The sequence below is a fragment of the Loxodonta africana genome, chromosome 19 (assembly GCF_030014295.1).
Source record: "Loxodonta africana isolate mLoxAfr1 chromosome 19, mLoxAfr1.hap2, whole genome shotgun sequence".
NCBI lineage: Eukaryota > Metazoa > Chordata > Mammalia > Proboscidea > Elephantidae > Loxodonta > Loxodonta africana.
In genome coordinates, this window is record NC_087360.1 from 58,652,001 (window position 1) to 58,671,003 (window position 19,003).

Consider the following 19,003-nt stretch of genomic DNA (forward strand, 5'->3'; position numbering starts at 1 on the left):
AGTGTTAATCTGAACTGCCCTTTTTCTTTCTTCCAGGATAACATGCTGTTTTGTGATTCATGCGACCGAGGTTTTCACATGGAGTGTTGTGATCCACCACTCACCCGGATGCCAAAAGGTGAGAAACATTTTCTGAAATCAGAGAATATAAAGGGACATGTTAATGAAAGCATTTTACCTACCTTGTTAGGAGGGGAGAACAATTTGGATCTATTTTGGGGGTTGTATATGTAGGAAGAGTGTTGTCAGCCTAAAGGTGGAGGTAGTTTTTCTGCTGAGCATCTTAGTGTTCTTACATGGTATGAATTTATTGTTATTTTCCTGTATTTTCAATATTTAAGAACCCATAGAGGATGAAGTAACTCGTTTATAGATGCTTGCTAATCCTCTAGCTAGAGTACAGAATACTTACCTTATGTACTATCTTGAAATCTCTATTTCTCTAAGTGAGGAAATGAAATTGTATTAGGTCATATTGATTATATCACTGCTCATCAGTAGACCTATAGAGTCTGGCTTATTCTATTACCTTTTTTTTTTTTTTTAACTTTTTATAAAACCATTTATATTATAATTTGTGAACAAGTAAGTGCACAGATCATTAGAGTCCAGCTTAATGTTATTCTGCTTCTGTTGACTCCTGTTCTGTGAAAGGTGTTTAGTTGGGATATGATGGCCTGTTGGGAGAGTCTCTAGATTGAATTTCATGGAGTAACATCGTATCATATGCTTATAGTTAAAAAAAAAATGCATTAGTCACCCCTGTTTTGTCTTATTACAAATTTCATTTTCAGTTGTGATTTTATTATTTATAAGTTTCTTAAGTATATTGTCTATAGGATTATATTTGATAATGTCTATTTGATTTGAGAAAGTTCTCCTGTTGGTGGAAAAGGACTCAACCTTAGGTTATAGTCATTGTTCTACTTTAGGTTCTTACTTGAGGTCCTCTTATGCCATTCTATTTATTGTTCCTTTATGAAAACTCTTAAAATTTTTGTATTGGAAGAATAGATAACTCTCCTTTTCCTACATCTTCAATTTATTTGAACTCTGAGCAAAATACCTTCAGAGAATCCTTGAAGAGAAGAAAAATTTTCTTGGCCTTCTTCCTGTGTATTTAACTTCTACAAAAGAAGTTTTGTAGCTCCTTAGAGCAAGGATTTTTAAAATTTAATTTTGTTTTAAACAGCTTTTAACTTTGGTATTTTGTAGACAGTTCCTCAGTTTGGGTTTGTCTCTTGCTTTCTTATGATTAGATTGAAATTAGGAATTTTGACAAATGCACCACAGAAGTGCTGATGGGCCCTTTTCAGTTCATCAGAGCAGAGAGTATGTGATAGTGGTGTGTCTTATTATTGGTAATGTTAACTCTGATCGCTTGGTTATAGTGGAGAAACCTGACAGGCACCTTAAAGTTATTTTTTTTTCTTATTGTCCACTAACTTTAGCATTCACCAATGAGTCTTGCCCACAGCAGTTATTACTGTGGTGTTTGCACAATGGATTTCGTAATGGGTGGGTTTTCTATTGCCATCATTCCTTCTACATTTATTAAACTGGCATTCTCTAAGAGCAATCTGCTTTTACTTATTCGTTCATTCATTTATTTCATTGTGGACTTATGGATACTTATTCTATGGGTTATAATTTATTGTTATGATTTTATTTTGTTGTTCAAATTGCCTCCTTCAAGTTGACTTCTTGTCATTTTGACATGCCTCTGCCATTTTTTGAGCACTTATTTTTTGACACCACAAGATGTTCCAGGTTGTCTTATATTTTCCCTATCCCAGTCCTTTAATCAGCCAGTACTCTCTGGAAATCTTGCCTTTTTTTTTTTTTCCTGTAGGATGCCATTTAGAAACTTGATATCTGGGCAGTAGGGATAGAACAGGGATTTCTAACTGAGGGTCATCGGGTGTCATCCATGTTTGGGCTTCAGGATGTATGTGAATCCTTTCCAGTTGTTTGTAGAATTTTGTGTTTGTGTGTTTTTGTGTTTATTTTCTGGAGGACTTTCATCATAGTTTCAAATGAGAGTTCTTGATCTAAAAGAGTTTAAGAACTCCTGGCTTAGTATCTGCAGTCTGAAATCTTTCAGTGTCTTTATGTCTATGGTGCTTTTATGTGGAATTTTATGTCTTTATAGGCATGTGGATATGTCAAATATGTCGACCTAGAAAAAAAGGACGAAAGCTTCTACAAAAGAAGGCAGCACAGATAAAACGGCGCTATGCTAATCCAATAGGACGGCCAAAAAACAGGTTAAAGAAACAAAACACGGTGTAAGTTGTACTTGTGGCAAGGTGAGGGGAGAAAAGGATAGGGTCTTCTCTCTAGTGTAGGATTCACTTGTCATCTTTGTCGAAAAAAAATTAAAAAATTCCATTGTTATAACTAGCAGTTTTATACAATAATAGCTAAATCGAGCTCTTAATGCTTTACATCTGTCGAAACATTTAATTCTCCCAACAACGCGATGAAGCATAGGTGCCGTTTTTGCTTCTGTTTTTCAGAGATAAAAATAAGGCCTGGGAAGATTAGCTTACACAAGGTTAACTGGAATTAAAACCTAGGTAGTCTGGCACCAAAGTCTGGCTTTTAGTGTTGCCTTATATTGCCTATCTTGTATAAAAAACAGGAAATAAAAATTAATATTATGCACAGGTTTCTTTCCTGTTTTAGTCTTACTCGTTTATTTCCATTAGCTAATTACTGCATAGCTTCTTCCTGTTGAGGTGATAGCTAAGGCCCATTTCTGTATTCTCCTGATGTTAAAATAATTTTCTTCTGTTAGCAGAAGTCAGGAATATAGTGTTTCATCTATTAGCAAAAATCAGCAATGTAACTACCACTTGTGGACTAGGAGGTTGAGCTATGTTTGGAGGAAGTGGGACAAGATTCAGGAGTTAATTCAGCCTTTTTGGAGCATCCCTATAGTAATCTACCTTCGATAATATATACAGATATCTTCAGGCCTGTACTCTCTTTATTAACAAAAATTTTACCCACCTTTTCCACATTTCAGTCTGTCTCGAAGGTGAGATAGAACTGAAATGAGTGGGCACTAGCAGCCTGAAATATATGGAACCAGATATGTAGTCCATATTTTTATTGTTAGGTCAAACTTTAGTTTTCCTGTAAGATGATCTTTTGATCTCTGACTTTCAAAGAGTAGTACTTCCCTTGTGTTTAAAGTAACAGTGTAACTCTGAGTTGGTGCAAAGATCACAGTATTATAATATTTTGTACCTGGAAGGTTCTCAGGTGTTCCCTAGTCCAGCCCTCGTTGTAGAGATGAAGACACTGATGTTGAGAGAAGATGTGATTTGCCCAAGATGGAATTAATAAGTGGCAGAATTATGACTCAAACATGTCTTCTGACTCTTGGTTAGGGTTCTTTTCACTATCAGTAACTAGGCTTCCTCAAAATAGACATTTCTAATAATACTGCATCTCATTTGTATACTTTATAGTTTACAGAACATTATTAACAATATAGATTTTTTAAAAAGCTGTAAGGTTATTTACTAATTATATATTATATATAAACAGAAGCCTTATAAAATTTTCTCTGTAATAGTTACCTTTTCCCTGTTTGATTCTTTAGATCAAAAGGTCCCTTCAGCAAAGTTCGAACTGGCCCTGGAAGGGGTCGGAAACGTAAAATCACTCTCTCCAGCCAATCAGCATCGTCATCAGAAGAAGGATATTTAGAGCGAATAGATGGCTTGGACTTCTGCAGAGATAGCAGTGTCCCCCTGAAGTTCAACAAGAAAACCAAAGGGCTCATTGATGGCCTTACCAAATTCTTCACCCCTTCCCCTGATGGGCGGAAAGCCCGAGGGGAAGTGGTAGACTACTCTGAGCAATATAGAATCAGGAAAAAGGGCAACAGGAAATCAAGCACTTCAGATTGGCCCACAGGTAAAAGATTGTTTACTTAGAAACAAAAAGTATTCCAAAAGTGTATTATTTAGAATAATACTAGTTATCTAGAATAAACTTATCTCTGATAATAAAAAAATTGGTTATGGAGTAAAAGAACATATTAGAGATACAGATATAGATGATTCAAAGGTGATGACTGATGGCAGGAGTTTAAAGGCTAGGGGTGAACTTGCAGAATGAACCAGCAGGAGCTCCTAGGCTAAAGGAAGCTGCTTTCTTGGGAGAGCCACAGAGAATCTGCCTGCAAGTATTTGGAGGTATAAACCTTGAATCAGGGATAACTTTACACTTCATAAATTACTAGATGTATCATGTCATGAGCATCATGATGTTCGCTTTATTCTAATAAGGACATTGGAAAGAATAGAGGTGGGTAAAATGCTGTTGATCTAAGTATAAGGCAAGACCAAATATATGCAAATATGATAAAGTCATTGATTTCTCTGTTTCAGATCTTGTCAGGAATAGTTGTAATTTTTCATGAATTACCTTTAAAAAGTGAGAGAGAAAGGGAATGAGTGAAGAAGAGACCGGAGACAAAGGAAGAGAGTGAGAGGGAACCACAGCTCTAGACCTTCAAAGCAGAGGAAAAGAATTTGTTTAGCTGTCCAGATAAGAAAAACGTAAATAGTCTCATTGCTGTGCCTTGAGTTTAGAGGACCTAACCTTGTGATGGCAATAGGAAGGGGTCTAGGGAAAATAGGAGAATGCGAATAAACTCTTGGATCACAAGGGCCAAAGGTATAGTGTCTCATCTACTGTAACAGAATTTCTTAACTTTGATTTCCCCTTGCCCCCTCAATGTCCCATTGATAAGTGATTGGATTCATTGCTTCCTCATTCCTGCTTATATCAGTGGCTGATTGGTCCCCAGCAGGAGAGGAAATCCTCATCATCAGGTCCCCCTTTTCATGCTTTATTGATTGGCTTTTCCCAGCGTGGCAATAAACTAATTATTCTTTAAACTCTCAGGTACTTTTCATGTCTTTATCAGCCATGTAAATCGTAGACAGCCCCAGTTTGAGCACGTTCATCTAAGAAAATATGCAAGCCGTTAAGGAAAGAATCTCAGTAAGCAAATCCTAATGAAAGGCATTTTTGAATTAACCATTGATCCAGTGCAATTTTATTGATTTGCATTGGTGATAGATTATCAGAAAAATTTACTGCAAAGTTTTAGAAATAGAAATTGTTGGAGCAAATGTATGAAGTATATGGAGAACCAATATTGAGCTTTAGGCCTTGGTGTGAGCTGTTGCTTTAATTGACTCTGTCATTTTCTTTATGAATTGTAGAGTTTAAAGGAATGATTTGTGTATTTGATTGACTGCTACTGAATGCTGTTACTATCTGTGCCTGCATCCTTCTGTGTCATGCACTAGGGGGCAGTAAAGTCACGTAGTATCTTTAGATTATACTTTTTTTCCTAAGTTTGAGAATATTGTCCTTTTTTTCTTCTTGTATTAAATAACAGACAGCCTATACCTGCAGTTGATTTGAAAAGAACTGTCTGTCATTAATTGGTCTTTTCAGCCATACTAACACAGAGGAAATGATGTCATCAGCAGTGCCATCTTCAAATGCCAAGGATAATGATCTACATAATTCCCAAACACTCCCTTCACTAATTTCTTTGCCCATTTGAGGAAGATGCGTCATTTAGTGGATGGTTATCATAATTTCTCCTCTTTACCCCGAGGATTATCATCTGTGATCCTCAGGTTTGTGGAGCTTGTGCTTTAAAAGGGCACCCAGAATGTGAGGGGAGCTAGTACTTCCTGACATCAGTTAAGGTAGCTATTTTGAAGATTATCTTTTTGCTGAAATAAGAATGTATTGACCTTGTGAAGATTGCAAGATCATTGAGATTTTAAAAAGGAGCAAATTTCCCTGTTTTGCTCCTAAACGAAAAAATGAACAAACAAACCCAAACCCACTGCCCTGGAGTTGATTCAGACTCCTAGGTAATAAAAATTATGTCTTGCTTACCCTCAAATTTCTTCTATAATACCAAAGAATGAAAAAACAATAATTGAATATCGACATGTTAAACCGTACTACAAGTGCCATATTCTTACAATTTCAACATAGATTTTATACTCCTTATGTCCTCTTCCCATTCTGTTTTTGAATGTATTATAATATATAAATATAATCTCTTTTAATGAAGTTTAAATTTAGTTATGAGCTTTTTAAAGAAGCTTTAAAACAATTCAGGATTTTCACTGTTAACACAGATATAATATATATACATTCTTTGTTGAGTACTGTCTTTCTAGGAAATAGTTTAATGCTATACTCGTCTTTGTTACATAAGTGATATTAGGGTCTTCAAATGGAAGTAAAGGCTTTTGAAAATATTTCTAGTTCATGTATTAAACTAAATATCGTACTAATAACATGTGAGCTCTTTCTTTATGTACAGACAATCAGGATGGCTGGGATGGCAAACAAGAAAGTGAGGAGCGGCTTTTTGGGAGTCAGGAAGTGATGACGGAGAAAGACATGGAATTATTTCGTGATATCCAAGAACAAGCACTGCAGGTAAAGTTGGATGGTCACGTTGGACAGTAAAGCCATTTGTTCATGGATGAGAACCAGAGGAGTAATTAAATTGTGGGTAAGGCAGCAACAGCAGCTTATGCGTCTGATCTGCAAATAGGTGTGGTTTGTGGCTGTAATTAGTTCTGTAGTTAGGGCGTTCCTTTCAAACTATGGAAACTGCCTTGGTTTTGCAGATAAACACAATACTTTGACTGTCAGTATTAAATGAGCTTGGTTTATTTATTTTCTTTCTTACATATGAAGAAAAGTTTGGCATTTGAGCAAAAAGAAAAAACAAGCTTCTCTTGAGTGATAAAGCACCCATATTAACTAATTCAAGAAATATTTATTACATGCTTCTGCCTTAATCCTTTCTGACACATGGCAAGATATAAGCATATAATGTTCCAAATGAATGGCAGAATTCCTCCCCTTAGGAGAGACATGAATAATTACATTAATGTGAAAAGTACAGGTTTAGAGTACATGGGTTTTTGAGAGATGAGGGGAGCAAGCATCTACCTCTGCTTGGGGAGGCCAGAGAAGCCATCATTGTGGGAAAATACTATTTGAGCTGGTCTTAAAGTTTATGTGAGAGTTTATCAGGATGACAAGGAATAGAGCCCCATATAACATGAAGGAAAAGCGAGTGCAAAGACTTGCTTAATTGTGGGAATTAAAGTGGTTTAGGGTAAAGAATACAGGGTGTGGAGAGTGGCAGAAGATGAGTTGGAAAAGTCAGCAGGGACTGTATTGTAAAGGCTCTTCTAGATCATGGTCATTCTCTCTTTTCCTTCTTTGCTATTCACTATGTAAGTCAAGTTGACTTCTCTTGAGTTCTCTTTGTCTCTCATCTTGAAAGCAAGAATTTATAGGATTGATTCTGGGGATTCTTGTTCCTTCCCAAAATACTAGGTGAACTCTTTGAATTAAGAAAGCCGTTGGTGCATAGACTGTGCCTCATTGTGTGAGTACTCTTGAAAGTTAAAACCAGTATTAACACTAAGGAAGCACTTACTTAGCATTCTATCATACTGGGATTTAACAGAGTATTGACTTTGAGTCAGATAAACCTGGGATCAAGTCTTAGTCTGTCATTTACTGACTCCTACTTTGGGCAAGTTGCTTAACCTCTCAAAATCTGTTTCCTTTCCCACCAATAAGTAAAGCAGAGTATTATAAGTTTATATTAAAAATCTACATAGAGTTTAAAGGAGGGAGTAGTTAGTTCGTCCTGATTGGAATATACACGCACATTTTTTTCTCTCAGCTGTTCAGGAGTAAATGCAGACATAATGCTAATGCCCCTTTACCCCTAAATATTTGTGTGTATTTCCTAAAAACAAGGACATAAACACAGTATAATAATCAAATCAGAACTTTAATATAGGCTTATTATCTAATGATTAGGTGATAATTATCAAATCTACACACTTGGTTCAGATTTTACCAGTTGTAGTGTCCTTTACAGCACTGTCTGGTCCAGGATCGTGTGTTTCAGTTAGTTGTCATGTGTCTTTAGTTTCCTTTAATCTTGAATAGTTACCAGACTTTCTTTGTCTTGTTGACCATGAGACTTTCAAAAAGTTGAGGCCATTTATTTGGTGAAATATCCATCACTTTGAACCTGTTGTCATAATGATTAGATTCAGATATTGCATTTTTGACAGGAATACCAGAGATACAATGTGTCCTTCTCAGTACCTCGTATCAGGAGGCACATAGTGTGTGTCTGTTCTATTACAGGTGATGTTAACTTTGACCATTTGGTTACGGTAATATTCTGGTAGGTTTCTCCCTTACAGTTATTACTCCTTTTCTGTAATTAAGAATCTTGTGGGGACATACTTTGAGACTATAAAAATATCTTGTTTCTCATCACACTTTTTCCCACTAGTTTTATTCTTACCTGAAACAATTACTTTGTTGGTTGTCAGACAGATGATTTTCTAATTCCATTATTTTGTCTGTATTTATCAATTGGTACTCCCCTGTAAGGAAGAGCTTTCCCTCCTCCCCATTTATTTAGTCAGTTTATTTAGATGCATAGATTCTTATTTCATGGACTATAATCCATTACTATTAGTGTTTATTTTGATGTTCAGAATGTTCCAGATTGGCCATGGGGAGCCTCTTCAAGTCAGTTCTGTGTCTTTTTGACATGTCTCCATCATTCTTACTTACTATTGGCCACAGCAAGATATTCTAGGCTCTTACTGTTCTAGCCCTAGAGTCAATCATTACTCCAGGGAGCCCTGGTTCCTTTCAGTAGAGAATGAGAGTAAATGGCAGTTGTATCTTTATTTGTCCAGGTCCGCAGAGGTGTCATCCTTGATGTTTTTTTGTCTAATACTCCACATTCAATCCCCCACCAAATCCTACAGAATATGACTACTTCTTACCACTTCTACCTTTACCACCTTAGTCCAAGCTTCCATCATTTCTTGCCTGGCCTATAGTAATAGCTCCCAGACTAAACTCCTTTCTTCTGCTTTTGCCTTTTACCCAAATCTCTAGTGTATATTCTTCACACAATGTGCAAGAATGATTATTTTCTAATGTAAGTTGGTTCATACAACTCATCTGCTCAAAAAACCTCCAATGTCTTCCAGTCTTGCTTAGAATTTTTAAAAACCAAAGTCCTTACTCTTGTCCCCAAGGCCATGTATGATCTTGCTCCTGCCCCCCTCTTTGGCTGCTCTTCTCCCACTCTTGCTCTTGTTCACCCTGCGCCAGCCAAGGCCGCCTCCTCCTCCTTGAACACATCAAGCACACACCTGCCTTGGAGCCTTTGCACTTAAGCTCTTCCCTCTGCCTGGATTGCCTTTTCTCTAGTCTAGATATCCAATTGGCTCACTCCATTTAGGTCTCTGCTCATATGTCACCTTATTAGAGACTCCTTCCCTGGCTACACAAATGAAAATAGCATACTTTCACCCCCACCTTATCGCGCTCTATCCCCTTACCTGCTTGCTTTTTCTAAATAGTACTTAGCACCACTTGAATATTAAATATTGCTAGAGTGTAAGTGCCTTCATTAATGCAAGGGCTTTTTTTTTTTTTTTTTTTTTGGTCACTGCTGTATACTGAGTGCTTGGAATAGATAGTGTGTAGTAAATATTTGTTCAGTGAATGGATGTGAATGAAATTTGTTTTTGCTGGGAGAAATGGGACAGGAATTGAAAGGGGGTATGAAGAGAAAGCTGACTAGGGAGAGTTAAAAGGAGTACTAAGTCATGCTAAGCAGACAATATAAATTTATATTGACACTAATCTGGCTAATTGTGTGTTTCAGCATTTTATTAAACCCTTGATTGTCTGTGTATGTATCTGGCACTAAGGCAATAAACAGATATTGGAAGTCTAATTTATGCTTATCTTCATGGGCAGTGCACTAAAATTTTGATGATGGTGATACTTCCCCATCACCATCATTTGTTTAGTATTCGGTGTGCCTGACATGGTACTAGAGCTGTGATGGTGCTGTTGTTAGATGCTGTCAAATCAATTTCTACTCATAGTGACCACACGTGGCAGAGTAGAACTGCCCCATAGGGTTTTCTAGGCTGTAATCTTTATGGAAGCAGATCGCCATGTCTTTCTCCTAGAGGCTTCTGGGTTGGTTCAAACCACCAACCTTTTGGTGAGCAGCCAAATACTTAACCTTTTTACCACCAGGGCTCCCACTAGAGAGCTATAGGGTGAACAAAGAGGCACAGACTCTGCCTTCATAAAGATTTCAGTCTCATACGTGAGACAGACAATAAACAATTATATAATTACAGGCTGATAGGTAGCATGAAGAAAATAAAAATGCAGTGAGAGATTATATCATATTCTGATCTGGATTGCTGGAGGCTGGGGTTGATAGGTATGAGAGAAAGGAAGGATCTTTTGAGGAAGTAATAATTTACACTAAGATTAAAAGATGAGTAGAAAGTCAGCAAGGCCAAACACTGGAGGGAAGGATGTTCTAGATAGACACAGAGGGACTGCCCGTGTAAATGTCTTGAGGTATGAAAGAACTTGGTAAATTTGAGGAACTGAAAGAAGGCTAATGTTTCTCACCATCCTTTCTTCCAAGGAGCATTCTGGTTGTGCTTCTTCCAAGACAGATTTGTTCGTTCTTTTGGCAGTCCATGGTATATTCAGTATTCCTCGCCAAGACCACAATTCAAAGGTGGTCAGTTCTTCTTTGGTTTTCCTTATTCGTTGTCCAGCTTTCACATGCGTATGATGGGATTGAAAATATCATGGCTTGGGTCAGGCACACCTTAGTCTTCAAGGTGTGACATCTTTGCTTTTCAACACTTTAAAGAGGTCCTTTGCAGCAGATTTGCCCAACGCAATGCGCGTACAATCCTTCAGAATTGCAACTCGAAGCTTGAATTTTGCCTTCAGTTCTTTCAGCTTGAGAAATGCTGAGTGTGTTCTTTCCTGTTGGTTTTCTAACTCCAGGTCTTTGCACATTTCATTATAATACTTCACTTTGTCTTCTTGAGCTGCCTTTTGAAATCTTTGTTCAGCTCTTTTACTTCATCATTTCTTCCATTTGCTTTGGCTACTCAACATTCAAGAGCAAGTTTCAGAGCCTCTTCTGACATCCATTTTGGTCTTTCCTTTTTTCATATGTGATGGCCTTGATGTCATCCTACAACTCATCTGGTCTTCTGTCATTAGTGTTTAGTGCATCTAATCTGTTCTTGAGATGGTCTCTAAACTCAGGTGGGATATACTCAGTGTTATACTTTAGCTCGTCGACTTGTTTTAATTTCCTTAAGCTTCAATTGATGAAGCAATTGATGGTCTGTTCAGCAGTCAGCCCCTGGGAGAAGGACCTGGAGATCAGCTCCCATAAAGATTACAGCCTAAAAAACTCTGTGAGGTCTCTGTGAGTTGAAATTGACTTGACAGCACCTAGCAGCAGCAACAACCGAAACCAGATACCAAACCCATTGCCATTGAGTTGATCTCAACTCATAGCCACCCTGTAGAACAGAGTAGAACTGCCCCGTAGGGTTTCCAAGGCTGTAATCTTCACGGAAGCAGACTGCCACATCTTTCTCCCGCTGAGTGGCTGGTGAGTTTGAATCGCTAACCTTTTGGTTAGTGTCTTAGTTATCTAGTGCTGCTGTAACATATCACAAGTGGATGGCTTTAACAAAGAGAAATTTATTTTCTCACAGTCTAGTAGGCTAGAAGGCCAAACTCCGGGCATCAGCTTCAGGTGAAGGCTTTTCTCTGTCAGCTCTGGAGGAAGGTCCTTCTCATCAACCTTTCCCAGGACCAGGGGCTTCTTTGTGCGGGAACCCTGGGTCCAAAGGACGCACCGTGCTCTTGGTGCTGCTTTCTTGGTGGTATGAGGTCCCCCACTCTCTGCTCATTTCCCTTTTATCTCTAGTAAGATAAAAGGTGGTGCAGGCCACACCCAAGGAAAACTCCCTTTATATTGGATTAGGGATGTGACCTTAGTAAGGGTGTTACAGTCCCACCCCAATCCTCTTTAACATAATCTAATCTTGCCTCATTAACCACAGGCAGAGATTAGGATTTACAACACATAGGAAAATTACAGTCACAAAATGGAGGGCAACTACACAATACTTGGAATTATGGCCCAACCAAGTTGACCATATTTTTGGGGGACACAGTTTAGTCCATGACAGTAACATGATCTTAATCCATCGTGCTACAGGGCCCCTTACAATAACAATAAGAGGACATTAATCTTGGTATACCAGGATTACAAGGAATACTTGTGACTTTTAAAAATTTCTATGTATATTTTGTTGTTGGATTCATTCCTTTGTAATACTCATGAACTTAGGATGGTGAGTAGGGGCTCTTTTAGTCTCTTAAGGCATATACCTATGAATTATAAATCACATATTTAAAGACTGCTTAGATTTATTTGGGTTCATTTGTTTCATGATTTAGCACCCAAAAACCAAACGAAACTTGTTGTTATCAAGTTGATTCCGACTCATAGTGACCCTGTAAGACAGAGTAGAACTGCCCTGTAGAGTTTCCAAGTCTGTAAATCTTTATTGAAGCAGAGTCTCACGTCTTTCTCCTGTGGAGCAGCTGGTGTGTTGGAACTGCTGACCTTTCGGTTAGCAGCCGAGCACCTAACCACTGTGCCACCAGGGTTCCTTTTTTGATTTAGCACAACTTTACTAAATATTTATTAATCCAGTGGTTAACAGCCTAGGTACTAGAACAACCTCTCTGGGTTTAAATCCTATCTCTGCTTAGTGGCCTTGGTTAAGGAAATTACTTTCTAGGTCTGTCCAGAGGATTACATGAGTCAATATTTGCAAAGCACTTAGGGCGGCGGGCCAGGGCCAGATTATCCAATAGGCAAGATAAGGACGGTGCTTACCTTGCTTACCAGATCATTTGTAGTGAACAGTTTCATTTTTTTTTTTTTTTACCACATCAGAGATTCTGCTTCTATGTATGGCTGGAACTTGTCTCTCTCCCAACCCCATAGCACCTTCCTACAGAATCAAAGCATGTTTTAAAATTTAGAGTCCCTTACAGAGATGCGTGACGCAGCAAGCAAAGTATGCATGAGCTTTGTTTACTAATCTGTAGTGAGCAGTTTCACATGGGTTTCACCACATCTTTGATCTTTGATATGGTGAAACCCATGTGAAATTGTTCACTATGGATGCTCTGGTAAGCAAGGTAAGCACTGTGCTTACCTTGCTTATTGCATAACCCACCCTTGGGCAGCACATATGCATTTAGTAAGCACTTTCGCTAGTTATCTTAGTGTCAGGTGCTAGGAATACAGAAATAACTAGAAAATGCATCTCTCCCGTCTAGTAGCTCATTGTCTAGTTGAGGAGACATTTATAAACAAGTAACTAAAGCCGTGTGATTAGTAATAGGTACCCTTTTACTATGTGCTGGTTACTATGGCAAGTATTTAATACATCCCTGTTATGATTTGCCCTGATTTTACAGATGAAGAAATTGAAGCTTTGAAATGATTATCTTACCCAGGGTTATGTAGTTATTAAGTATCAGAGTCAGTATTTCAGCCCATGCGGTCTGACGCCAGATTGCTAAGTACAGTGTAATGCTACCATAGAAGTGTGCATAAAATGCTATAGAAACAGGAAGACAGCTAGATACAGATTTTAGGAGAATCTTCATAGCGAAGGTGGCATTTGAGCAGTGTGTTGAAGGAATAAGTAAGAATTTACTATTGGATAAGAGGAGAAAGGCATTTCAAATGGAGAGAACAGTTTGGGTGTAAGAAAGTTTGTGGACTTCTTGGAGCTGCTGCAAGTATTTGGCTGGAGTTCAAGTTAGGAGATGAGTTTGGGAAGTTAAGTATGAATCAGATCTTGAAAATCCTATATTCTATACTAAAGAGTTTGTGTTTTACCTTGTAGTTAAAGTAGCCCTTTAAAGTAGTTAAATATTTCTTGAGGAATTACTGAAGAATTTTCACAAAGAAAGTGACATGATCATTTACATTTTAGAAATTTATCTCTGGTGAGCAGTGGATTGGAGAAAACCTGAACAAAGATGCCTACCAGTCAATCTGGTGATTACAATCGAATCAGAAGTGATAAGGGCCTATGTGAAGGCAGAGGAGATAGGCAGTAGACAGAGATTTGAGCAAGATTTAGGATAAAATGGAAAAGATAGGGTGTTGGTGGGAGTTGGGGCTGAAGAAGAGGGAGGAATCAAGTAGGTTTCCCAGCATTCTTCTGTTTTGAGTAGATGATGATTCCAAACTTGGGAATCTGGGAAAAGGAGCTTGTTTGAATGGAGGAAGAGACCATGTTTACATGGTTGTGGGCTTATGTGACGTCTAAAATGGAAAATTTTTGTGAACTGTCTTATATATGGATTTGGAGCTCAGGAGGACTCTTGGTAGGAGATTTGCCAAGTTATCAGCATACTGGTAGTAGTTGAAACCACATAGGTAATAGCTAAAGTTGTTATTAAAGATAAGATTGCCCATTCATGTAACAAAAAATATTATTGAGCACTGGTTACCTAATGTACCAGGTACTGAAGATACAGAAATTAACAAAACCCATTAAAAAATTCTTATTTTCAGGAGCTTATGCTTTAGTTGGGGTGGGGATGAGGTAAAAGGTATGTTATATGGTAGCAAGCATTGTGGAGAAAAAGCTGGGAAGTGAGAGAATTCAGAGGGAGATGACAGGTGGTGTGTAGTTTTCAACTGATATTTGACAAAGACCTGAAGGAGATGAGGGATTGAACCACGTGGATATCAGAGAGAATAGCATTCCAGGCAGGGGAGCAAGAAATGCAAATGTACTGAAATGGGATTTGTGTTTGGCACAGGCAAAACCAGTGTGGTTGGAGCCGAGTAAGTCAGGGAGAACAGTAGATGATGAGGACGGGTAATGTGAAGCCAGAGTTTGTAGGGTCTTTTAGGCCTGTAAGGACTTGGCTTTTCCTCTGAGTGAGATAGGAACTCTCGGAGAGTTTTGGGAAGAAGAGTGAAATGATCTGACATATGTTTTAACAGGATTATTCTGGCTTCGCTGTAGATTGAGGGGGGCAATGTAGAAGCAGGGAGAATTGAGGAGGCTATTATGATCATCCAAGCCAGAAAGAGGGTGGTTTTGACCATAGTGGCAGTGATGGAATTCTTAACTCTGTTTTGAAGGTAGACTCATTAGGCTATGCTGATAGATTGGATGGCTGTGAAAGCAAAAAGAGTCAAGGGTGATGCCAGGGAATGATGATTGGAAGGATGGAGTTGCCATTTACAGAGATGGGGGAGAATACAGGAGGACCAGGTCTGGGGAAAAGAAGATGAGGCGTTTGATTTTGGACATGTTAAGTTAGATGCCTATAAGACATTCGAGAGGGGAAATACAAGTAGACAATGAATATATGTGTCTGGGATTCAAAGGGCAAGTCTGGGATGGGGATTTAAATTTAGGACTCATTAGCAAGTAGATGCTATTTAAAGGAATTAGACTAGATGAGATCACCCAGGGAGAAGAAAGGAACTTTGAGGTGCCTTGGGCATTCCAACTTTTTAGAGGTTGGAGAGACTGAGAAGGAATGGCTAGTGAGGAAGAAAAAAAAAAACTTGGAGAGTACGGTTCTTTAGAAGCTAAATGAAGAAGATAATTCAAGAAGGAAGGAGGGATCAACTGTCAAATTCTGCCAAGAGATCAAGTAAGACGACTGAAAATTGACCATCAGATGTAGTAGCACGGCAGCATGGAGGTGATCATGAAGAAAATGTCTATGATGTGGTGGTGAGGTTGGAAATATTATTGGTGACTTTTGAAGTGTTGTGCAATGAAGGAGAGCAGAGAAAAAGATAGTCGAATGGAAATGTGAGAACAAATGAAGGTATACATACAGATTTTTTTAATGTAGGAGAGATAACAGCTATTTATATGCTGATGGGAGTGGTGGCGCAGTCTTTAAAGCTCTAGGCTGGTAACCAAAGGTCAACAGTTTGAACCCACCAGCCGCTGTGCAGGAGAAAGATGTGACAGTCTGCTTCTTTAAAGATTTACAGCCTTGGAAACCCTATGGGGCAGCTCTGTTCTGTCCTATAGGGTCGCTATGAGTTGGAATTGACTTGACGGCAGTGGGTTTGGTTTTTTGCTTTTGAGAAAAACTGATAATTAAAAGAGAGTTAGGAAAATTGTTGGAATGATGTCTTTGAGTAGGTAAGAGAATGTAATCAGGTGCACAAGTGGGAAGGCATTAGCCGTAGATAGGAGCACAATTTGTCCATGATATTAAGGGGAGGCAGAATGTATGAGCACAGAGGGTGCACGTGCAGATGTGGTCATGCGTGAGAAGCAGAGAAGTTAAGGACATACACCACGAGGAGGTTACAGTGGGAGACCTCGGAACCTAAGTTGTGTGAGAGGAGGTGAGGGCGTGAGGAGAGTGAAAAGTTGACAGAATCACTGGATTATATGGACGGAAAAGGTAAGAGGGCCAAGGGCAGAATCCTAGATTTTACCAGTGTTTAATGATAAAAGAACTAGCAAAGGAGATTGAGAAGAAACTGTCTGAGTGTAACCAGAAAAGCCCCTTGTCATCGAGTTGGTTTCAGTTTACGGCGACCCCACGTGTGTCAGGGTAGAGCTGTGCTGCACAGGGTTTCCAGTGGCTGAGTTTGCGGAAGCAGATCACCGGAAGTTTCTTCCAGGATGCCTCTGAGTGGATTCGAACTGCCAGCCTTTTGGTCCGCTGCTGAGCGCCTTAACCATTTGGACCATCCAGGGGCTCTTGTCTGAGTGTAGAGAAATAAAAAAAGCTCGGGGGAAGGTTTCAAGAGACAGGAAGAAGTCAGTAGTCACATAGGCTTTTGTGGCTTAGCTGGGTGTCATTCTTTATATAGGTTCACAAGCATTTATCCACAATTCTGAAATGCAAAGAGACCTGAAAACTTAACAAGTTTTTTATTACATATTTTGTAGCAAGACCTCTCCTTAACCTAAACTCAGTTGTTGACAACTGATGTGAAACTTTATATTCTCTACTTATCCCAGTTAATGTGAACATTTGTATGCTTTGCTATAGAAATAATGATGTGTCTGATTATGGAATGCTGCCCCAGGTCCTCCTTGGCCTGTTGGTTTGGTATGTGTATGTACTCTTCTGCTTTTTTAAAACTGGAAAATTCGGAATTCCAAAACACACTCAACCTCAAGGGTTTTGAGTAACAGTTTGTGAACTAGTAGTTTCATTTCATTGGAAAACTAAATTCCAGTTCAAAAAAAAAAAAAAACTTCGACACAAACACATTCAGAACGTTCACTTGTTGAGGGCTGCCTGTGCTCATCTCACTCTGCCCACTTTGTTCCTCTCTGTCTTTATGCTTCACCCTCGTTCTTTCTCCCCTTGAGATTCTGCTTCTCACCGAGTCTTATTTTTTCATCTTTGAAGGATGCTTTTGAGGATTAAATGAGAAAACAAATATGAGACACAGAAGTAGGTACTCCACATATGCTGATTCTCTTTATTCCCGAAGTTTGTGCTTTTGCCACTTTGGAGCATGTGTGCTCGTTACATACCTCTTTCATCAGGTATGACTCCCTGATGAACTGAAGTACTTTTTATTATTATGTTTCTATGGGAAAATGTTCAAATACCATAAAGACATCTCTTCTCACATCTCACATTCTCAATCTGATAGTAAGGGGGCAATCCTGCCCTCTACTCCCACCCCAACCCCATGGGGAATGGAAAGGGAAAATCAAGAGGGAGCTGTCGAGTGGAGGACAAGGGGAAGGGAGCAGGCTTGTAGCTGTGTCATTGGTAATCTTGGTGTTTGTACCACTCTGGGGTGGGGTACCGAGGGAGTGGTCTCTATATTGGAAATCGAAAGTCGGTATGTCATTTGATGGAAGCTGAGTTTTTGCAGAAGAGGAGTAATTTCTTCTTTTCTTGTAAAACTGCTAGTAATTAAGGGATCATTATCTGGAAAGAGGCATATTTAAAGTTTTCTTTTGCTTTAGCGCAATTACTGGTACTTTTAGTACTCCTCTGTCTTAGCTGGAAACCCTGGTGGCGTAGTGGTTAAGAGTTCAGCTACTAACCAAAAGATTGGCAGTTTGAATCCACCATGCGCTCCTTGGAAACCCTATAGGGCAGTTCTCTGTCTTATGGGGTTGGCTATCAGTTGGAATCGACTCGACAGCAGTGGGTTTTGTTTTGTTTTTTTTCTTTTAGCTAGCTTAGATTAAAAGATCAGTTCTCGCCTGGAATGCATGTCATCCTTTAAAGAATTTGGCATATTAAAATGAGGACATGAAGTGGCAGAACTTGAAAGTTAAAAGAAAAAAATTTTGTGCACTTGATTATATTAGATACCTGCAGCTTTGGAAACTTGCATGTTACATCAGAGTGTTCTCACTGAAATTTAAAAATAAAATGCCCTAACAAATGTGACCATGTAATTCAGATGTGGCAGTTTGTTTTTGGCAAGGACTGGGTTAACGGGTAGCTTAGATGCAGCTGTTGTTTCCTCACCTTGTAGAGCCTTGTTCACTTCTAAACCTCAGCAAACGGAAATGCGTGCCCTTGAGGCTTCGCAGAAAGGGAGTTGGAGGCGGTGGAGGACGGGGTAGATGAGCGCATGTGCCAGAGCATTTCACAGTGATAAAGGGTGAGGGTAGGTGTGGGCAGCGGGGAAGTCTGCTGCAGTCTAGTTTTATAGAGACTCTCCTGGTCGTGGTGATGTGCAAACAATTGTACTGGAACTGGATATCCACTTTCACTTCGGGCATCCGCCTGGAAGAACCACGGGCAGCTGATGGGAAAGCCCTCAAACAACAGGCAGTGCTGAAGCAGGTGCATGTTTTCAGTTCTTGGGCTTCTTATCTGAACCTTGCCTCAGGAAGTTCGATTTGGTTTCTGGTATTTGGTTTTTCTGATATTTTCCTGTACTGCTTTTCTAGTTATTTTGAGCTGTGAAGATAGATGAAAAGATGCTACTTTGTGGATTAGAGTACTTGATTCTGGAATGTAT

General features: G+C 39.0%; 1 protein-coding gene across 3 annotated transcripts in view; it reads left to right on the forward strand.

Annotated features, from left to right (window-relative positions):
* The window catches only part of KAT6A (lysine acetyltransferase 6A), a 116,525-nt gene that overhangs the window by 66,028 nt on the left and 31,494 nt on the right, over positions 1-19,003 (forward strand). For 2 of the 3 annotated variants that reach the window (XM_064272781.1, XM_064272783.1), the window contains 4 exons: positions 37-118; positions 2,153-2,288; positions 3,614-3,930; positions 6,380-6,498. In XM_064272781.1, coding sequence (XP_064128851.1) covers positions 37-118; positions 2,153-2,288; positions 3,614-3,930; positions 6,380-6,498 — 654 coding nt within the window. The remainder of the gene's footprint in view (positions 1-36; positions 119-2,152; positions 2,289-3,613; positions 3,931-6,379; positions 6,499-19,003) is intronic. The other variant, XM_064272782.1, reaches the window with a different exon arrangement.